The sequence below is a fragment of the Diadema antillarum genome, unplaced genomic scaffold, assembly GCF_040938485.1.
Source record: "Diadema antillarum isolate AM-2024a unplaced genomic scaffold, OU_Dant_1.0 scf00000162, whole genome shotgun sequence".
Lineage (NCBI taxonomy): Eukaryota > Metazoa > Echinodermata > Echinoidea > Diadematoida > Diadematidae > Diadema > Diadema antillarum.
The window spans coordinates 2,709,896-2,733,670 of NW_027271051.1; the positions used below are offsets into that span (position 1 = coordinate 2,709,896).

The following is a 23,775-nucleotide window of genomic DNA, read 5'->3' on the forward strand; positions in this document are numbered from 1 at the left end:
TCTTGGCCAGTGATGTTCATTTTGCACTTGTAGGGAGATGCTTTGCATAGCAAGTTGGTATGTGATGGTTGAGAAGTTAGTTTGGATGTAGGAAAAAAGTTAACAAGTCAGAAGATGTGTGGTGCTTTTGAATTTTCTATCTCGCGTAGATGAGTCATTTATGTAAGATAAAGAGAAATAGTGGAAATGCATTCACAGCTATGTGTGTGTGTGTGTGTTTACTACTGTAGAAGTGGAAATTTTCGCGGTGTTGAAATTTTCACGCATTTCGCGCAACCAGAAACTAGCGCGAAAATAAAAGCACGCGAATATTTTGCTTGCCATATACTCCTGTGCGTGATGTCTTGATTCCACGGAATTAAAAACACGCGAAACTCTTCTTACCTGGCGAAGCGCGAAAATTAGTCACACGAAAATATTCACTTTTACAGTAGTTTGTTGATATGAAAGTAACTAGCAGTATCTCAGATTCATAAACTGTAGGTTTTAAAAGGAATTGCAGAGTTTTGGTTGAGACCTAACCGCAGGGTTTCTAGTATTTATGTGTGTGTGTGTGTGTGTGAGATAATGGGGGAACTATTATGAAACATGAAAGAACATCATTCCAAAAGGGAATCAATATTTATTTGATGAAAATTGATTTTGAAATGGCCGAGATATCCAAAATAAAGCTATCCTAATACATTGTAAAAGGTGGGACCCTCCTACATGTATATTAGGGTCGCTTTGTTTTACTTTGTTTTTGGATGTCTCGGCCATTCCTAAACCGATTTTCATTCCTTAAACTTTGAATTCCTCTTAGAATGGTATGCTCTGTATTATTAGCTCACCTGAGCCAAAGGCTCAAGTGAGCTATTGCGATCGCCCTTCGTCCGGCGTCCGTCGTGCGTCGTGCGTCGTGCGTCGTCCGTCGTCCGTCGTCCGTCGTCCGTCGTCCGTCGTGCGTCGTGCGTAAACTTTTTACATTTTCATCTTCTTCTTGAAAACCCCATGACCGATTTTCATCAAACTTGGCAGGTAGCATCCCTAGGGGGTTAGGAACTCAATTTGTTAAAATGGGCACCATGCCCCACCCAGGGGGCCCCCAGGGGGGCCCAAACCCCCCAAAATTAAGGAATCTGTAAAAATCTTCTTCTCTAGAACCAGAAGTGATAGAGCTAAGTTAATACTATGAGTTAGTACATTGATGACTGTAGTTTCAAGTTTGTTCATGGCAGAATCAGGGGTGCCCCCCTTGGGACCCAGGGGGGGGGGGGGGAGGGGTGAGGAGGGGTCCTAATGGGGCCTAAATTGTACATTTTTATCTTCTTCTTGAGAACCCCATGACCCATTTTCACCAAACTTGGCAGGTAGCATCCCTAGGGGGTTAGGAACTCCATTTGTTAAAATGGGCACCATGACCCACCCAGGGGGCCCCCAGGGGGCCCAAACCCCCCAAAATTAAGGAATCCGCAAATATCTTCTTCTCTAGAACCAGAAGTGATAGAGCTAGGTTAATACTATGAGTTAGCACATTGATGACTGTAGTTTCAAGTTTGTTCATGGCAGAATCAGGGGTGCCCCCCTTGGGACCCAGGGGGGGGGGGGGGGGGTGAGGAGGGGTCCTAATGGGGCCTAAATTGTACATTTTTATCTTCTTCTTGAGAACCCCATGACCCATTTTCACCAAACTTGGCAGGTAGCATCCCTAGGGGGTTAGGATCTCAATTTGTTAAAATGGGCACCATGCCCCACCCAGGGGGCCCCCAGGGGGCCCAAACCCCCCAAAATTAAGGAATCTGTAAAAATCTTCTTCTCTAGAACCAGAAGTGATAGAGCTAAGTTAATACTATGAGTTAGTACATTGATGACTGTAGTTTCAAGTTTGTTCATGGCAGAATCAGGGGTGCCCCCCTTGGGACCCAGGGGAGGGGGGTGGGGAAGGGTTCTAATGGGGCCTAAATTGTACATTTTCATCTTCTTCTTGAGAACTCCATGACCCATTTTCACCAAACTTGGCAGGTAGCATCCCTAGGGGGTTAGGAACTCCATTTGTTAAAATGGGCACCATGACCCACCCAGGGGGCCCCCAGGGGGCCCAAACCCCCCAAAATTAAGGAATCCGCAAAAATCTTCTTCTCTAGAACCAGAAGTGATAGAGCTAGGTTAATACTATGAGTTAGCACATTGATGACTGTAGTTTCAAGTTTGTTCATGGCAGAATCAGGGGTGCCCCCCTTGGGACCCAGGGGGGGGGGGGGGGGTGAGGAGGGGTCCTAATGGGGCCTAAATTGTACATTTTTATCTTCTTCTTGAGAACCCCATGACCCATTTTCACCAAACTTGGCAGGTAGCATCCCTAGGGGGTTAGGATCTCAATTTGTTAAAATGGGCACCATGCCCCACCCAGGGGGCCCCCAGGGGGGGCCCAAACCCCCCAAAATTAAGGAATCTGTAAAAATCTTCTTCTCTAGAACCAGAAGTGATAGAGCTAAGTTAATACTATGAGTTAGTACATTGATGACTGTAGTTTCAAGTTTGTTCATGGCAGAATCAGGGGTGCCCCCCTTGGGACCCAGGGGAGGGGGGTGGGGAAGGGTTCTAATGGGGCCTAAATTGTACATTTTCATCTTCTTGAGAACTCCATGACCCATTTTCATCAAACTTGGCAGGTAGCATCCCTAGGGGGTTAGGAACTCAATTTGTTAAAATGGGCACCATGCCCCACCCAGGGGGCCCCCAGGGGGGCCCAAACCCCCCAAAATTAAAGAATCTGTAAAAATCTTCTTCTCTAGAACCAGAAGTGATAGAGCTAAGTTAATACTATGAGTTAGTACATTGATGACTGTAGTTTCAAGTTTGTTCATGGCAGAATCAGGGGTGCCCCCCTTGGGACCCAGGGGAGGGGGGTGGGGAAGGGTTCTAATGGGGCCTAAATTGTACATTTTCATCTTCTTCTTGAGAACTCCATGACCCATTTTCACCAAACTTGGCAGGTAGCATCCCTAGGGGGTTAGGAACTCCATTTGTTAAAATGGGCACCATGACCCACCCAGGGGGCCCCCAGGGGGCCCAAACCCCCCAAAATTAAGGAATCCGCAAAAATCTTCTTCTCTAGAACCAGAAGTGATAGAGCTAGGTTAATACTATGAGTTAGCACATTGATGACTGTAGTTTCAAGTTTGTTCATGGCAGAATCAGGGGTGCCCCCCTTGGGACCCAGGGGGGGGGGGGGGGGGGGGGGGGTGAGGAGGGGTCCTAATGGGGCCTAAATTGTACATTTTTATCTTCTTCTTGAGAACCCCATGACCCATTTTCACCAAACTTGGCAGGTAGCATCCCTAGGGGGTTAGGATCTCAATTTGTTAAAATGGGCACCATGCCCCACCCAGGGGGCCCCCAGGGGGCCCAAACCCCCCAAATGAAGGAATCTTTAAGAATCTTCTCTAGAATCAGAAGTTATAGAGCTGAGATAATACTATGAGTGAGTACATTAATGACTGTAGTTTCAAGTTTGTTCATAGGAGATCCAGGGGTGCCCCTCTTGGGGGTAGGGGGGGGGGGGGGTGGTTGGAAGGGTCCAAATGGGGGCCTGAATTGTACATTTTCATCTTCTTCCTGAAAACCTCATGATGGATTTTTGTCAAACTTGGCAGGTAGCATCCCTAGGTGGTCAGGATCTCAATTTATCAAACTGGGCACCATGCCCCACCCAGAGGGCCCCAGGGGGCCCCAATTCCCCCAAATTAAGGAATCTTGAAAAAATTGGGCCCTTATTGTACATTTTCATCTTCCACTTGAGAATGCCTCGTCAAATTTTGGTAGAGCTGTGAATAATTTAGATTAGTGACTGCGTAAAAGGTGAACTTGCGATACTCAGGTGAGCGCTAGACCCGCGGGTCTCTTGTTTCATTAGTGGTTTCATGGAATCCCGTAGAGTTAAAAGCTCAGTTCTTATCTCCACCAATACTATACTATCCCTTTAACTTGGCAGTGAACGGCAACTGCTATAAGACGTAGCTTCAGGAGCTCCCAAAATAAGCAAGAATGTTTCTAGAAATATAAATGCTCGTTACAAGTTGGAATAATCCATTGTATATTAATAAATATGGGTTATTCATTTGAATACAGGCGAACCCTGTTATAATGAGATACTCTTTCTATTAAAGAAGATGCACCCTGGTACATTGTATTGAATCCTTGAAGTGTGCATTTTATAAAGTCAATTTTTCTCCATTCTTTCAATTTTGTTTAATATCCAGAGCAAGTAAGAGAATAATGGCAGTTTTACCTGTAAAATCCTCTTATATGTACTAATGAAATCTTGTGTTTCTGAAATTAGCTCTCTACTATACAGAGTGATTGTGCCATAGACATGCATGTTAAAAAAATCCTTACGGGCAGAATATTTTCGCAATAATGAAATCTTGTATCCGTGTCCTTGGTATAAATGGGTTCGCCTGTAGTGGTGCAGTCAAGTGCACAAGGTCCCTGTTGTCTCTCGATCCCTACATTGTAGAATGTTGATTCCTACATACATGTAGCATACTTGATGACGAAAATAATTTCCCTGAAAGAGCTCTTGTACATGTAGTTAGTGAAAATGACCACATCTCAAACCTTCCACACTCGGTTTTGCTATTGTAAACCAATACATAAAATGAACACTTATTCACGCTTTGTCAACGTTGCATAATCATTTATATTCAATATACTCCAATATATTATGAAACTTTTACTTCACATCAATTTATACATGCACTTGTATGTGTATGAAGTACTGTATTGACACAAGCCATGATGGCATAAAAGAAAGGAGAGATTCAGGTTTTCACACAATATATGTAAATAAAAACAACAACGCTAATATGATCACAGTTGTCCAATGCCCATTAAAATATTGAAGAGTATCTGTGCATTTACAGGTCAAATCCTGAACATGGCACACAATGCTACAATCAACCTCTTGCATGCTGGCTTCACTGGGACAAAGTACCAAAATGTGAGCAATCTTTGTCAAGATTGCTTGTATTAAAGAAAAGGCTTTGCTCTTCACTCAACTCGGTTTAAAGAGGAATTTACCCCAAATATACAAGTACATGTGGTGGATTGAGTGAATGCAGCAATATTAGTAGAACACATCAGTGAAAGTTGGAGGAAAATCAGACAATCCATTCAAAAGTTTTGAATTTTCTAGGTTTTGGTGATGAGACTGCTGGATCAGAAGATTTTACTACATATCGTCTGTTGAGAATGAGAAAGGCGTTAAGTTGTCTCGAACACTGAGTTTATAGTGGCAACTTAACGCCCTTATGATTCTCAACCAACGATATAATGACATCATACATGAACTACGATATAGAGAAAATAAAATGAAAATTCAACATATTTTCACTTTTCTAGCATAATGAAAGAGCACAAGGCTTACCTCTTTCAGAAAAAAAGAGGGAATAGTACATGTATTACCCTTGACAATGTCAGTAACAAGTCCAGGGAATGTGTACTTTCATAATTATGAAGTATTTTGTGGAATTTTCCTTACATTTTCTTTAAATAGTAGTTCATATGTGATGTTTTGGTTTAGTGGTGTGTATCACTCAGGAGTGAGTATTTACGCCAAAATGATGTCATTATCTGCAGTATTCTTCTCATCCAGCGGTCTCATCACCGAAATTTCAAAAATTCGTAACTTTTGAATGGATTGTCCAATTTTCCTCAAATTTTCACAGATGTGTTTTACTAATATTGCTGCATTCCCTCAATCCATATGCATATTTGGGGGAAAATTCCCCTTTAACTTTTGAATAAAATAATTATATTTTGTACATGAATTACAATGCAGGTTATAATGAATGTCTTGACTCTTCAGTTTCTCGTACACTTGGTATGTTGTACAATGTATAAGTTTAAGCGATTCCTCTAAGGGAAATTTCGCATCATACTTGGCAAATAAAGATGTACACGTACACAATGTTGGACTTCATACACTGAACTATTACAGAATAGATACGGTGGACTCTTACAACTATACTCCCATAGACAAAGATACACTTTAATGTCCTTTGGAAATTCTGTCGTATCACTCTGCAAAACAACAATACAAAGAGACTTGGAACTATCACACATGAAAAAGAAATAACTTTGTTGTAGCTAAGATTTTGACATGACAGTCTTCAAAATATGAGCACCACTGTATACAAAAACTAAAAAGTCACCCACACAGGGGACTATCCAACATTATGAGTACAGTACTAGGTTGTTTTATGTTAAGATGGTCTCAATCTACATCTGCCTTTCACAGTAAAGCCTTTTGAATGATTCTAAATACTTTACAGGCCTACAAATATGCACACTGCATGTAATAGTCCAACATTGTTGAAGTCCTTTTTAAAGTCCTTTTTGATGTTTAATATCCTTTTAACACTTTAAAGACAAGTCCCTAGAATACTCCGACAGATATCTATGGGTTAACAATTCTCTTCTGTTACACACCTGCAATGACATGTCTGTATGCTGTATACAATCGTAATTGTAGGAATACCAAAAAGGATGACCTGTCCAATGTTGTACAGGACATGTTAGGGAGGCACAAGATTTGGGTAAAAATAAACATTTCTACATACAAGTTACATGTACAATATTGTAATGAACAAATGCCAAAGACACACTACGTGTACCTGGTAAAACATCTGCCCTCAATCACACACACAAAGCAATTGTCACATCACTTTTACACTTACAGCTGCTACTGATTGTTCCAGAAGTCTTGATACATTATACAACTGTGATATACATGTATTTTACCCCGATACCACATAAATCGCATCACTACACTTTCTCATACTTCTGCAATTCCCCCATACTTTGTACAAAAAAAAGCATTAATACTGCATTTCTACATCGTCATCATAAAGATATCTATACAAAGTTTGTATATAAAACATTGTCAAACGTCTATGCTCACTTCGCATGCCCCCACTGATGGTCAAACATTTCACGCTAATTGCACTTCAGGCATATTTTATACGTTGCAGTCAACAAGCAGGCTTATCCAAGACCAGTACGGACCTTTCCAACTCATCTGCATGACCTCATTTTAGGAGAATATAGAAAATAGCAACATGTGCTGTCATGGTTAAAAAAAACCAACAAACTCAAAATCCAAACCAAAAAAATTGTAAAGTGCCATTGCTTGACTGACCTTGGCAATCAATGTGAGAAACTGCTATTGATAATAAAAGGGGATGGCACATCATTCAGTCAAAGTTTGACAAGGAAATAAGTTCTTTAACTACCAGGTACCTTTAATATCTAAAATTCATATTCTTGAATGAAATCTATAGACTGCAAGTAAACACATCAATGACTCATATCCCTCGTTTTAAAAAAAGACAAAGTAGCTTTTGACTGCATTTTGTCTAATAAATATTTTACACTTGACAACGAGCTCTTTTGCCACGGATTTGGCAAGATGTTTGAAAATAAGAGAACAGTCCATCTCAAGTACAGGGCAAGAGGTACAAGGTATCTCCAATTACTTATCATCTTTGAAAATTACTTGAAAATACAGTAGTTATTTTCATGAGTTATCAGGCAATATTATCAGAATGTAAACATCTCAAAAATCCACACCTGGGGGGCGTTTCATCAACGAGTTCGTCGGAGTTTTCACCGACGAATTTGCTATCAGCCAATCAGACGCAAGGATTTATACTGACAACTGTCAAAAGCTAATGAAATCCTTGGTCTGATTGGCTGATAGCAAATTTGTCGGTGAAAACTCCGACGAACTCGTTGATGAAACGCCCCCCTGGAGACTTCAGTATTCCACTCTTGAAGAATACAACCACCACTGGATTAAAACCTCTGAATATCTACATTGTATTCACTCCTGACGGCAGTGCTTAACAATGTAAACGTGATGTAAGCATAATTACCATTTCATGAATGGATGCCAACAACAAATGGCTGTCCCAACTGATTAAGTATAACCATCAAAAGTGATGCTTCTGAATTTGTATTTATCATACTTGCGTATTATATGTAGTGGACTGATACAAAGTGCAGTCACCTTGAACAGTATAAGGGCGAGCATCTTACATTTGGCTTGTGCGTATTTTCATAATTTTGTTGTGGCAGTATTTTGAGATTGTGAAAGTGACATCCTGCTTGGAAGATATTTTGTGATGAAAATGAAACATTTTAATGGAGAGAGAGATGTCATAAATATGTGGTCTTATACAGTACTATGCAGAGAACTTCAGATGATATTGCCTTCCTAGTCTGAGATACATCAGGGGGGTGTTTCATCAACGTTTGTCAGCGCTGACAACTTGAATCACCATAGTAACAGTCAGTGACCAGAGCATCTCAGCCAATCAAAACCAAGGATTTTGCTGAAATTGTCAGCGCTGACAGTTGTCAGCACTGACAAACGTTGATAAAACACCCCCCTGAAATTAAGTTATCAGAGAGTAATGCCACTAAAAGTGTCGAGGTAATTCAAAATTACTTAATCCCCAGGAACCCCTGATTGACCACCACTGACATTAAATGAGGTAATATAGACCATCAAAACGGCATTACGCACATTTTACTACATGCAAACTATCATTTACTATACCAGGAGGGCCTACTTTACGACTGTCACAGCAAAACAAAATAACATGGATGATTGTCCAGGCATGTACAATGCACATATGGATATTTGTCATTTAGGCATGAAATGAACTGTTCTTGTTGACACATACACACTTTTTTATGCGGTGTTGCATCCAAAAAGTGATTAGTGACCAAATGGTGATTAAATCTGAAACAGATGACCAGTACTCAGGATGATGAATACGCACTCCATCTACATGTATCTACCAGGAACTCTAACTTCTGCAAATTTATGACAGGCCCACTCTTTTATGATACCTGCATTTTGAAGAACAAACATTTCCCAAAGGTCAGTTTGACGCTGAACATTCGACCCTTGACCACCATAAACACATCATATGTAATTACTATGTGCATCATTCAGCAACTCAGAGAGAGAGAGTGTGTGTGTGTACACATGCCCAGTGTGACAGACACTGAGACAAGATAGCAGTAGTTGCAGTAGTATTAGGAATATACAGACAGACTGTAAGCAGTCTCAGAGAGCACAGTAAAGATATATAATGCCCTTACTAAGGTTTGAACATTTACATGCTTCACAGTTGTGACACCTGTTACACACTGTAATGCATGGAAGACTATCACGATTACTACCTTTATCAAAATCTTAGGTACCAATGGTATGTTTGCTGGCAACAATTTATAATTCTATACGTATATAATCAAGTATGTCATACTCATAACATTTCAATGTGTCTGTAATAGACACATATATTAAAATATCTTTTCCATTTCAGTATTGTTAATGCTCAAAATATGTCAGTACCATATCACATCAACTTTAGTAACTCTATGATCACATCAACAATACAAGGATCTACACACCAAGTACACTGTATTATGTATTGTGCTCCTGTCACACACAAGCATCTTACTAATCTACACAGGTGGGATAGTGAAGGACTGAAGGTATAGTACAATGTATGATTAAACTTCTGACACTCCATTCAAAGTGGATGGCACATCAATACACAGTAGTCCGAGTAGACAACATGTAAGCCATGGCATGCACAGTACACTTACGGAAGCTGAAGGAATGAATCTGAAGGAATACATGTACACTAAATGATGAGTAAGCAAAAGAACTTTTCACTGTATTTGATGACCATGAACCAGGAGAACTTGGCAGTCAACTATGGCCAACATTGAGAAATGAATGTTCACCAAGCCACTAGAGTACTTCTTTGGTAGTCATTTAGAAATCACTGGGCATACTACACCTCGGGATATTATGACATTCACCAACTGGAAAGTTTTGGAAAAGCATGTGCAATGTTCAGTCAAGCAGATTTATCAATACCTCACAGCATTACCAACTACAAATCAATGACCTCATAGGTATTAAGGTCATTCTCGTCTGTCAAATAAAACCAGTACCATATATAGGAGATTATAGAAACAAATTAAGAGTAAGTTCTGAGCTTAAACTTTAGTTTCTCTTGAAAATACTGCTTAATACTTCTGATTTTTTACTATTTTTTTAGAGAGTTGAATATATACTAGTGTTCATGCCTGTGTGGAATAGCCCACTTTATCCATGTCTACCTAACAATGAAAGAAGCACAGAATGCTACAGCTCTCAAGACTTGCATCAAATGTAGCATCTTTTAAACATCAACATTTGCATCATTAGAGAAACCAGTTGTTCCATTGCTAATATGACTACATGTATCACTTTCCAAGCATCTTTCATAAGCTGTTACAAAATTCCACAAACACAGTTTATAATTACCTTTGGTCTCCATTGAACAATCATTGAATGTCTCATTTTAAATTCAGTCTACACGCTCCTACACTTTTGGATAGGCCCTACCTAGAAAAACTCAGGCTGGTAAAGTGTTGAGATGTCACCATCCAGATAGGAGGTGACAACAGTCTGTAGACTTGGTAATCTGTCACGGAGTTTGTCTACCGCTGCCATGGGGACGCTGCACTGAGACAGGTCAAGGAACTTGAGGTGCCGGCAGTGCTCTCCCATGATCTCCAGGCTCTTCACCGTGATTGGACACTGAGGAATGGAGAGAGATGACAGCCGTGACGATCCGCATGCCACTGTGCACACCCCAACATCAGTGACCTGATGACACTTGCTGACATTGAGAGTCCGGAGGTAGGGGTTCTTATTTGCAATGCTGACAAGGCTCCTGTCAGTGATATTGCTGCACATGCTAAGGTTCAGCACCTGGAGACGTGGGAACGATATACTCTCTTGGATGCAACGATCTGTGAGATGGTCACAGGCACTGAGATTAAGTTCCTCCAGCGTCTTGATAGCATCAATGCCAACTCTTGTGGTGGATCTGAGGAACTCCTGCATATCCTCTTCAGAGATAGTCAAGATGACCTCCTCAAAGTTGGGAGGCTTGAAGAAACCCATGTTGCTATGGGTGCGTGTGTAGCGGTCACTGCTGTGCTTTGAAGCTTCATCAGGCGCGCTGATGGCTGGGCAATCTTTCTCCAGTCCCAGGATGCCAAAGTCAGAGATACGCTTGCACCAGCTGAGATCAAGGCGTCTGAGGTGGTGGAGCTGAGCAGAGATGCGCTGGATGCTGAGATCAGTAATGGCAAGTGATGAGCTCAGGTTGAGCACCTCGAGATCAGGTGCAGCATCACAGATGCACGTAATGACATCATCATCCACCTGAGGGCATCCTTGGAGGTTGAGGGATCTTAGGTGAGAGAAGGTTGCCCCTTGTAGACCCTTAAGCATCTGTGAACCCTTCAAATTGAGATTGTTAGCCAGACTTAGATGCTTCAGTTTGTTGAGGTTTGTTGTCATTAGCTCAAAGGTGTCCTGGGGTATTGACTCCAGCTTGTTGAGGACAAGTTTTTCCAAGGATACCAGTTTACTTGTGACTGCCTTGATTGCTGGAATTCCTATTGACCGACAAGATACCACTGTAAGCTCCTTCATGGTGGGTTGCATTCTAGCTATACTAATTATACCCTCATCTGTCAAGTTAGTACAACGTCGTAAGACTAGGTGCTCCAGGCACAGGTCTTTAACATTTGCAAGTGAGGTCAGAGCTTCACTTGTTATAGAAGTGAGACTAAAGTCCAGGACTCTGAGGTTTGCAGCATGCCTTGAAATAAATGCAAGCACATTGGAGAAAGTGAGGACTGTAACAGAGTCCTCACCCCTTCCCCCTTTCCGAAATGGATCCGTTTCAAATGCAATATTGCAGCCAGCAAGAGACAAATCTTGCAGACGTGGTGTTGTTGCAACAAACTTGTTGAATAATGCGTCTGAGAGGAACCTGATGGATCCTAACTTCAGCTTCTTCAACTTTTGGAATGCTGACCTGGCTACCTCTTGCTCCGCCTCCTTTTGCAGTAACGTCCCCGACATGAAGAGACTGTTGCAGCAACTGATGTCCAGTGATGAAAGATTGTGGCAGTGGGCGATCATACCCAAGAACATTTTTGGTGTGATGTCACATCCTTTCAGGCAGAGAGATCGAAGATGAGGACCGAGATGTCTGCCAACTTCCTTCAGCAGGAAGTCTGCATTGCTGCCCTCCACGTACGTGATGACGAGGTTTGGACTCTTCCGCTGACCCAGGTCTGGGAGATGCTTCCCTGCAGAGGCTGATGCCCGTAGTGTGATCACAGTGTGTTTGTGCAGCGCTGGGTCGAGGGATGCTCGGAACCAGTCCTTGCAGACCACAGCTGCTTCCTCCCGGTCCTCATGGCACAAAAACCGGAAGATGTGGGCGATCAACTAAACAAATATGCAAAGAAAAGAAGAGATAAACACCACTATCAAGAAAAATGAAAATCAATAAACAGAGAATACAATGTACCTAATGCCCCCAACTCTTATTGTGTCACTATGGCCTTTGGGTTGGACTGAGCCACATTGCTGCACCTGATTGGGCTTTCTACCTGTACAACAAGGTCAAGTTGGTATGGATGGCTGAATGCTGATCACAATGTTTGGCAAGTTAACTTAGGGCCTAAGCACACGAAGGGTTAAACGATAAAGAATTTCAGTACTACATTACAAATAATGCTGAAATAGCTGTGTTTTCTCTCCTCTCCCAGCAACCCCCCCCCCCAAAAAAAAAAAAAAAAATGAATGAATTTGATAAATAAATAAAAATCCTGCACATAAATCAATGGATGTAGGAAAATAATCATAAAATCCTAAGAACATTATAATTTCTCAGTGACATATTGTTTGCTCATTCTTAGAGAATTTCCTCAACATCCTGGCATGACATTATATTATGTGAAAATATACTCCTTTTTTAAGGAAAAAAAAAAAGGTGTGCAAATCCATTCAACAACTGGATGACCAACTATGACTAAAATATCTAAACAGCTTCCTCTAAACAAACATGATGCATCATTTGTTTGGGTTTCTATCATCAGACCAGACAGCAGTTAAGCTATACAGCAGAAACACTATTTATGACTCAGAGTTGAAGACTGAATGGGGTTTACTGACTGTGTAGTAGTACAAGTAGGTAGGTTAGTCTCAGCCTCAGACCTGGTTATCTTACTAAATACTTCTACTTTGCATTGCATATTAGTTGATACATCAAACAATATTGGCAATTTTATCCCCCCCTCCAAATATAAGGGCTGATGAAGGTTTACTTCTTGCCCATTTCCTTAAGAAAGACAAGGGTGAAAGATTCAATTGCACTTGCATTGAACATGCATATATATGCCTGCCTATACCACATTGCATATAATGACCAGCACAATTTGTATCCTCACTGCCTGAGTAATACCACAACTTTATCAGACAGTAGTGGTTTACAGTTTACAGGAATGACTCCTGACTAAAGTTAGAAACCACTTTGACACAGTCGGATGAGTTAGAAACGATAGAAAGTTAAGTAAGTACATCATGTAACTGATACATGCATATACCATCATAATCTGAATGACACACACCGACTGTGGAAGTGTCTAGTATCAAGAGAAGGCTGCTGACGCTCAATGACTCTCATCAAGAGAGCTACTTGCACAAAACTTCTGTCATTAGAATGAAAGAAATAGTCTTGCTGCATTGTCAAAATATCATGTACAAATACAGTACAATATAGTTGTGTATTTCATTTGATATATCAAATGAAATACACAAATTGATTTTGCTGTACAATAGGACAATTTGCCTCATTAGAAGTGAGCTTTGATTACTACACCAAATTAATTTTACATTAATACATATCAGAGAAGTTGGTCCAATTACAGCATGTGGTCCAATTACAGCATGTGCTAATAATGATATGAATGATTATTGAACAACAGTAATATGATATCTATCAACTTTGTTTCCATTTTGTTAATACACAAACTTGAGATTTCTATACATGTAACATGTGTCCATGTGTCCATGGCAAAATTGATGATCCAATCTCTTGATACATACATCTTGTGATCCACCTGACTTATAAATAAATACACTCTATCTGTTACGGTACTGAGTTCCTAAGGCTTTCATGTATCAGCTTCATGACTTTTTTTTTCCATTTGCTCCTTGTTTTGTCACAAATGTACACACTAGTAGTTATGTACACGTACATGTATGATGTACTGTATGCCTGGCTGTTTTAATGTGTATGTACACAGGTGGACCAGATTAATGGAGAACATTCTATGTGGTATAGATATAGTACATACAGGCTGACCAGATCAGTGGAGAATTTTCTAGGTGGTATACAATGTAACTACACAAGTACATGCATGTAAGAGGAAATACATTATAACTCACTCAATCTAGAATGATTTCACCCTTTCCAGAATTTTCTGGGAAGTGCTTACATATTTGGCTGAGTGAGGCACTGTCCCTGTAGCCCAATGTGATTGGTAGTTATTCTTGGCAATGATGTTTTGTACATAGATAGGCAGTGAGTCATCCAGGATTCCTGGAACTTGGACTGGCTAGTAGGTTGGAGAGAGTTATAGAATGTGCTAGAAAGGGGTGAACAGATAGTATATAAGCTAGAGAAATTCTGCAGTAGGCAGAGTACCCAACACCTCTGCTCTGAGAGTTACGTCACTTCTGGCTCTGAAGCGACTTGTTATAGTCAGTCCTGTGTTACCTGCTGACCTGTTATGTTTGTGGAGATAAGGCCTGGGAGACATTTTGCCTGCAGATAATTAATTTGCCTACATTGGAGATAGACTCCATATTTTTCTGTCAGTGGACATTGCTACGGAAAAGCTGTGACGGGCTGGATTCCTAGCTGGACAATATAAAGTGAATCATTATTCAACGCATCGACTGGACGTGGTCGTTGAATTCTGCATATTTCGCTGGGAATATTACACTGTGGATCTACTGTGGACATCTATGTACCCTGGAATTATAACGCGGACTATTGTAACCTGTGCCTCTGGATTTTAAATACGTCGCAGGAATCATTCATCGGTGCATCGCGGATCATTCATTTGTGCATCGAACATCGTATCTGGACACTATCAGGGAACTGTAGCGACTTTGTGATAGTTTGGATGCATGTAAGTGATTCCATTACCGATTTGTAATTGTTTCTATTGATCATTGTTGTACTGATATGACGCCGATTACCAGTCTGTACCCACAATATTACTGTTAATAAACCACCTGAACATCAGTTGATTGTTTCTTTTGTGCGATCATTCTCGGAGTGATTTTGGTCGTAACAAAATTGGGGGCTTGTCCGGGAAGTGAATTTAAAACCAAAAGTTAGAATTTGGAACGTTCCGGAATCCAGAATATTGGTACAGACAAAATACCAGTTGAGTTGATTGTTCAATTGTATACATGTATTGTGTGTAATACATTGTGACAATGTCAATCAGTACAATGGATGTTCAGGCATTTGTTCAGAGGACAGATTTGTCCCTCAAAGATTTGCAAAGGTTACGCAAATGTGATTTGACCGCTGTTGCACAGCATTTAAATGTTGATGTTCCACAAGGTGCTAGAAAGGCAGAGATTCTTGACTTAGTAGCTGGTCACATGGAGCTCAAAGAAGAAATTGAAACTTCAGATCAAGCTCACATTTCAGATCAAACACGGCTTGAGCTAGCTAGATTGGAAATAGAGAAAGAGAAGATGAGATCGGAAAGAGAGCAAAAGGCTAGGGAAATGGAAATGCTGGAAAGGGAAAAACAAAGAGAAATGGAAATGAAGAAATTCGAAATGGAGCAGCAAATGAAATTGCGTGAGATGGAATTGACTCATGCACACGCTGTTGGAAATCGTGAAAGGGCTCCTTCTGATTTTGATTTGGCAAAGAACATTCGATTGGTGCCCAAGTTTGAAGAAAACAGAGTTGATGCATATTTTGTGTCATTTGAGAAGGTGGCTAACAGTTTGAACTGGCCACAGGAATTTTGGCCCTTGCTCCTTCAAAGTGTGTTTGTCGGCAAAGCAGCCGATGTGTACTCATCTCTCTCTGAAGAGCAATCACGTGACTATGCTACAGTCAAGAAAGCAGTGTTGAATGCTTATGAGTTGGTGCCAGAGGCATATAGACACAAGTTCAGAAATTCGTACCGCAGACCAGGCCAAACACATGTTGAGTTTGCTCGTGAAAAAGAAATGACGTTTGATAGGTGGTACAGATCCCTGAAAGTGGATCAGGACTTTGATAACCTACGTGAGGTTGTTCTCTTGGAAGAATTCAAAAAGAGTGTTGCTTTCAGTGTGAGGTCACATTTGGATGATCACAAAGTGACAAGTTTGCATAAAGCAGCCTTGATGGCTGATGAGTATGAGCTGACCCACAGAAATGACAACAGACCACCTTTCAGGAATTTCTCTGGAAATAAGAGAGACAAAAATCAGTCGAGCAATCCAAAGAATGCTGGTCCTGAAAAAGGCCCGAGTTCTGAAACTTCATCGACACCAAAGCCTCAATCTGACAAAGGGTCCGGTACAAGTGCAAATGTCATTAAATGTTTTCACTGTAACAAGACAGGGCATGTAAAGTCACAGTGTTGGAAGTTGCAAAACAAAACAAAGAAGGACTTGGGATTTGTTATGTCAAAAAGTGTCCTACCCGAAAACAGTGTCCCGTTCAGTGAAACACAGGCCATTGAAAGTCAATCTCCCAAATTCAAAGATAGGATGAAGCGGGTGGATGAGAGCTATCGTAGCTTTTTGTTTGATGGTGAGGTAACCCCATGTACTTCTGGTGAGGCAGGTAAACCAGTAGTCATCCTGCGGGATACGGGGGCCTCTCAGTCGTTGATGGTGGATGGTGGTATGACTTTTCCACCAGATAGTGCAGTGAATGCAAAAGTCTTGATTCAGACTGTTGATGGCAGTTATATGTCAGTACCACTGTATAGAGTGGATTTGAAGTGTGACCTAGTTTCTGGTCCTGTTACTGTTGGAGTTGTTCCTGAGTTGCCCATGGCAGGCATTGACTTCTTGTTGGGGAATGACTTGGCTGGGGACAAGGTGGTTGCGTCTCCAGTTGTTTCAGATAAGCCAGTGGTGGTTGCTGAAACTGAGCAGTTGCAGGAGGAGTTTCCTGGGATTTTCCCAGATTGTGTTGTGACTAGGTCTCAGGCTCGTAGAGCTGTTCAAGATGATGCGGATTCTGTTGATGTGGAGGAGAATTCCGGTGTTTGGTTGGCAGAAACCTTTTTCAAGGATTTGAATGATGGGGTTGCTGTATTAGGCTCCGAGGCTAACAGTGATGGGCTGTTTAGCAAGTCTTCCTTGGTTGAAGCACAGCAGGCAGACTCTGAGTTGAAAGGCTTGTCTCAGACGGCGTGTTCTGAGGCTGAGGCTGAAAAGGTCCCTGAGTGCTATTATGTCAAAGATGGCATTTTGATGAGGAAGTGGAGACCTCCCCATAGGCCAGCTGATGAGGATTGGACGGTGGTCCGTCAAGTTGTTGTCCCTCCTAGTTACCGCGGTGAGATCTTGAGGATTGCTCACGAGTTACCTGTTGGCGGCCATTTAGGCGTCAGAAAGACAAAGGATCGGATCATGAGGCATTTTTATTGGCCAGGGTTGAATGTGGATGTGGCTGAGTTTTGCAAGACTTGTCACACATGTCAGGTGGCTGGTAAACCACAGCATTCAGTGAAGCCGGCACCATTGATTCCGATACCTGCGTTTGAAGAACCATTCAGTCGGGTTCTAGTTGACTGTGTTGGACCTTTGCCTAGGACTAGGTCGGGTCACAAGTACCTCTTGACAATCATGGATATGTCTACACGGTTTCCAGAGGCTATCCCATTGAGAAATATCACTGCTAAGACTGTGGTAGATGCTCTAGTGCAGTTTTTCACTAGGTATGGGTTGCCCAAGGAAGTGCAGTCTGACCAAGGGTCAAATTTCATGTCAGGCATATTTCAAGAGGTGATGTATCGTTTGGGTGTGAAGCAGCTGAAGTCGTCAGCTTATCATCTCCAATCCCAAGGTGCGTTGGAGCGCTACCACCAGACCCTAAAGACAATGATTAGGGCATTTTGTGAGGAGTATCCCGAGGATTGGGATAAGGGCATCCCTTTCCTGCTGTTTGCAACGAGGGACTCCCCAAACGAGTCGACGGGTTTCAGCCCATTTGAGTTGGTGTACGGTCATGAAGTCAGGGGCCCACTGAAGCTCATCAAAGAGAAATTCATGACGGAGGATGATGAGGTCCACCTACTTGACTACGTGTCAAAGTTTCGTGAAAGGCTTTCAAAGGCTTGTGAGGTAGCTAGGGAACACTTGAAAGTGTCACAAGACTCTATGAAGAGAAAGGCAGACAAAAATGCCAAAGCCCGAACTTTCAACCCAGGTGACAAAGTTCTTGTACTGCTGCCCATACAAGGTGAACCACTGAAAGCCAAGTTCAGTGGCCCATACAGTGTCAAAAAGAAACTCAATGATGTGAACTATGTGATCAGTACGCCAGACAGACGAAAAGATCAGAGGGTGTGTCACATAAACATGCTGAAAGAGTACTATGAGAGAAAGGCTAGTCAGCCGGTAGGCGTAGCTCAGGTGGTAGTAGAAGAAGTAGATGAAGAGGGAGAAGCTCAAGATGAGAATGGAAGTGAGCCCTCTAGTGCCAGGTTGTCTAACTCAGAGATGTTAGGGAAAGTAGATGAGGCACTGAACTACCTACCTGAAAATCAGAGGAAAGATGTGACTAGTCTGTTACATGAGTACAAAGAACTGTGTAAAGACAAACCAGGCTGCACCCCTCTGGCTGTACATGATGTTGATGTAGGAGATGCTGACCCTATCAAGCAAAACCCTTACAGACTAAACCCAAGCAAATTGCAAAAAGTAAGGGAAGAGGTTCAATACATGCTAGACAATTACATAATAGAACCGAGTAAAAGCAGTTGGAGCTCCCCAATCGTCATGGTGCCCAAACCGGATGGGTCTCAAAGATTCTGTATAGATTACCGAAAGGTAAATGCCGTGACGAAAACAGATTCTTTCCCCATTCCCAGACTAGAAGACTGCATTGACAGAGTCGGAAATTCTGCCTATGTCAGCAAAATAGACCTTCTGAAGGGATACTGGCAAGTGCCCTTGACCGACAAAGCCAGAGAGATTTCTGCCTTTGCTACACCAGATGGCTTGTTCCAATGCAAAGTAATGCCATTCGGCATGAAAAATGCTCCAGCCACCTTCCAACGGCTGACAAACAAAATCATTGCCGGACTTGACAACTGTGTAGTATACATTGATGACATCCTAGTGTACAGTGACACGTGGGAGGAGCACATTACACACTTGCGGCAACTTTTTGATCGACTCAAGGAGGCCGGATTGGTGATTAATCTGGCAAAGAGTGAATTTGCAAAGGCCAAAGTGGTGTATCTCGGGCATGTAGTCGGTCAGGGACAAGTATTGCCAAGAGAAGCCAAGGTAGAGGCTATACTAGGCTTTCCCATCCCCCAATCCAAGAAGGAGTTGCTCAGATTTCTGGGCATGGCTGGTTTCTACAGGAAATTTGTAGCGAATTTCAGCACTGTAGTCACCCCCCTAACAAACCTGCTGAAGGGCAAGGCGAAGTACACGTGGACTGATGAGTGTCAAAGAGCCTTCGAGAAACTAAAGGCAGTCCTTGCTAATGAGCCTGTTTTGGCAGCTCCTGACTTCGCAAAGCCATTCAAGGTGGCAATAGATGCTAGCGATGTAGGAGTGGGAGCGGTTTTGCTCCAAGAAGATGAAGAAGGCACTGAACGACCAGTTAGCTACTTCTCCAAAAAATTGAACACATACCAGAAGAAGTACTCCACAATTGAGAAGGAGGCTCTCAGTCTCATCCTTGCCCTCCAGCAATACGAAGTGTACTTGACAAATAGCAAAGGGGAGATCACGGTCTATACTGACCACAACCCCTTGGTCTTTTTAGACCGGTTCAAAATGAAGAACAACAGGTTGTTCAGATGGAGCATGATGACGCAGCCATATGCACTCAAAATCAAACATGTGGCAGGCAAAAACAATGTAATTGCCGACGCTCTGTCAAGAGTGTAACATGAAGAGAGTATCAAAGGTGAAAAGTTTTCACCGCATATTATTTCCAGTGTATGTGTTTAGCATATTCATTAATGTGTGCAAAACAGTTTGATATGATTATATAAGCTCCGAGAATCCAAGCAATATCATTGTAAATAGTATCCATGAAAAGAGAACATGGAATTAATACAGCTATCCAAAAGGCATGTGATAGTATGTGATTATTGTTGCTTGACTTGGACTTTACCTCACATTCGTTGCAAATAACAATGAGAAATTGTGAAGGTAAAAGAAACCCTTGCTACAGCAAGGCTTTCTTTTTCCCATGGGGGATGGTGTCACAAATGTACACACTAGTAGTTATGTACACGTACATGTATGATGTACTGTATGCCTGGCTGTTTTAATGTGTATGTACACAGGTGGACCAGATTAATGGAGAACATTCTATGTGGTATAGATATAGTACATACAGGCTGACCAGATCAGTGGAGAATTTTCTAGGTGGTATACAATGTAACTACACAAGTACATGCATGTAAGAGGAAATACATTATAACTCACTCAATCTAGAATGATTTCACCCTTTCCAGAATTTTCTGGGAAGTGCTTACATATTTGGCTGAGTGAGGCACTGTCCCTGTAGCCCAATGTGATTGGTAGTTATTCTTGGCAATGATGTTTTGTACATAGATAGGCAGTGAGTCATCCAGGATTCCTGGAACTTGGACTGGCTAGTAGGTTGGAGAGAGTTATAGAATGTGCTAGAAAGGGGTGAACAGATAGTATATAAGCTAGAGAAATTCTGCAGTAGGCAGAGTACCCAACACCTCTGCTCTGAGAGTTACGTCACTTCTGGCTCTGAAGCGACTTGTTATAGTCAGTCCTGTGTTACCTGCTGACCTGTTATGTTTGTGGAGATAAGGCCTGGGAGACATTTTGCCTGCAGATAATTAATTTGCCTACATTGGAGATAGACTCCATATTTTTCTGTCAGTGGACATTGCTACGGAAAAGCTGTGACGGGCTGGATTCCTAGCTGGACAATATAAAGTGAATCATTATTCAACGCATCGACTGGACGTGGTCGTTGAATTCTGCATATTTCGCTGGGAATATTATACTGTGGATCTACTGTGGACATCTATGTACCCTGGAATTATAACGCGGACTATTGTAACCTGTGCCTCTGGATTTTAAATACGTCGCAGGAATCATTCATCGGTGCATCGCGGATCATTCATTTGTGCATCGAACATCGTATCTGGACACTATCAGGGAACTGTAGCGACTTTGTGATAGTTTGGATGCATGTAAGTGATTCCATTACCGATTTGTAATTGTTTCTATTGATCATTGTTGTACTGATATGACGCCGATTACCAGTCTGTACCCACAATATTACTGTTAATAAACCACCTGAACATCAGTTGATTGTTTCTTTTGTGCGATCATTCTCGGAGTGATTTTGGTCGTAACAGTTTCAATTCAGAACACCCAGTTATTACTGCTAAAGTGCTAGAAAGTTTGCACTCTAGCTCTACACAGTTCTTGCATCATTGCCTAAATTATAAAAGGTTATCTTTCTTTGATGAAACAAACTATTAGGCAGAAAGCTGCACTACTGTGCTTGCATTGGGACAGATGAAAGGGGAAGAAAGCAAGAACAGAAACATCAAATTCAGAGTTTTCAAAATGACCAGTGCAGTCCAAGTTAGTAATCACTCTGATCAATACCATCCGTGAACCATAAACTGAGATGTAGATGCATGCAGGGAGCAATCCTTGTTCCATGGACAGGACCCATAGAACTAGACTTCTAACATTGTTATTTAATGTTAGTAATTCTACAAGCCTAGTGTATTTGTAGTTGTACTACGTTTTATTCATCAATAATAATAGTTAGGAACGTTGAACGTTCCATGCAGTGCAGTGGAATTAACCACCCACATACAGATAGCTAGCTTTATATTCCACATACTAAACGAAGGCCCTATACGCACAGATCTGCAGTTTTTAGTGTTTCTGCCTTTGGACTTGGAGTCTAGTGTAAAGTTCTAGAGTCTATCTAGCTGTGTTGTTCGCCCCCTTCCCGTCTTGTTTCCGACAGTTAAAGGGTGTGTACAGTTCTAGTTGAGGTGAGGATTTAGCTTTTAACGTTTTGTGAGATATATATTTAGAAACCACTCTATGAGATGTCAAGGAGCATGCAATTCTAAGACTAAGGGGTATCAAAAGTTTTTTTGATGAAAATCGGTTTTGAAATGGCTGAGATATCCAAAAACAAGGTGAAACAAAGAGATCCTAATAAAAGGCGTGGCCTGTGGCCTTTTATTATTATCACTTTTTTGGATATCTCAGCCATTCGAAAACGAATTTTCATCAAATAAATGTTGAATCCTTCTTAAAATTACATGCTCTTTCATATTTCATATTAGAGCAGAGCTACCAAGTCTCAACATTCTGAGTGAGACTCAAGCATTTAGGGGTTGTTTCACGATCTCACGCATGGCACCCATTTTTCTCACGCATCGGGCAAAGTCTGCAATTTGGGCCCATAACAAGGAGCATAGCTCAAAGGATTAAAGTGATAGTTACAATTGAAGGTATATTTTCCTTTAGTCTTTCAATATAAGTAAAAAATAGTAACTTCAGTATGCACCTGACCGCACCATTATAAGAGCTAAAAATTGGAAAAGCTCCCTACCATGGGAGGCCACGGGGGGGGGGGGGGGGGGGGGGGGGGACCCCTCCCACATCCTCTTGCGCGCACATACGCTCGCCGAGATGCCGAGTCATGAAAATCTCACTCATGAAAATTTTTTGAACTATGTATGGCATCCCTGTGAGGTTTTTCATTATCTCACTTTTAATACTGACTTAAGAATGTTCAAAACATGAGTCCCCACCTCAACTAGTATAATCACGATTATATCTTAAAATCAAAATAACTTGAGATGTGGAATTAAACGGGAATATAGATGTGGAATGTTAAGAAAATAATCAACTTTTGGTTTCAGGCAATGAGACAAACTCACTTCCTCAGCGATCTGAATGCGTACGCTATCGATCTTTCCTCAGCTGCGCTTCGGAAAGATAGCTGGTCTACATCCAGATCGCCTCGTAAGTGATCATTTACAGTGATAGCTTGTCCCATCACCTTCACCATCGTTGATTACTTGCTATGTCCAAGTACATGCGGGTACTGGTATTCGGATTCTAGCAAGATGAAGCACTAGATCATACATTACTACGCTACGGACGCGACGCCGGTACGACGCCGGAGCTCCTGGCCAACTGACACATGCATTCTATGGTTCTAGCACTAGCAGAGCAAAGGCTCCTTCACCGCAGAAATGATGGAACTATTTCCTCAATCGCACGCCATGCTAGTAGAATTTTCTTACAACATACTTACCTCGTCAGGTAAATGGTGGGCCATACTAGAAGTAGTATGCAATCACTGTCATGTCATTATGAAATAAAACGAGAAGGCGGGCAGGATGATGTTTATCGGATATAGATACGAGTGATGCCAAATTCCCCAAAGTGCCTCGTATGTTCTGCATGCTATATACGTACAAGTACCGCGACTGACTACTGAATGAGGTCAGCGTATACCGAACGTTGAGTAAACATTGCATAAATTTTGTCACGCGCACGATTGCTCAGCGCATGCCTGCACGAGGATTATAAACTTCTCGGGCGAA

General features: G+C 41.7%; 1 protein-coding gene across 1 annotated transcript; it reads right to left on the reverse strand.

Annotated features, from left to right (window-relative positions):
- Nucleotides 1-9,773: 9,773 nt before the first annotated feature.
- On the reverse strand, nt 9,774-23,595 carry LOC139722250 (uncharacterized). The gene is made up of 2 exons (XM_071633559.1): nt 23,484-23,595; nt 9,774-12,361 (listed from the first exon to the last, which is right to left on the reverse strand). Exons 1-2 carry the CDS (start codon nt 23,505-23,507, stop codon nt 10,454-10,456), a joined length of 1,932 nt encoding a protein of 643 aa, XP_071489660.1. The 5' UTR covers nt 23,508-23,595; the 3' UTR covers nt 9,774-10,453.
- Nucleotides 23,596-23,775: the final 180 nt, after the last annotated feature.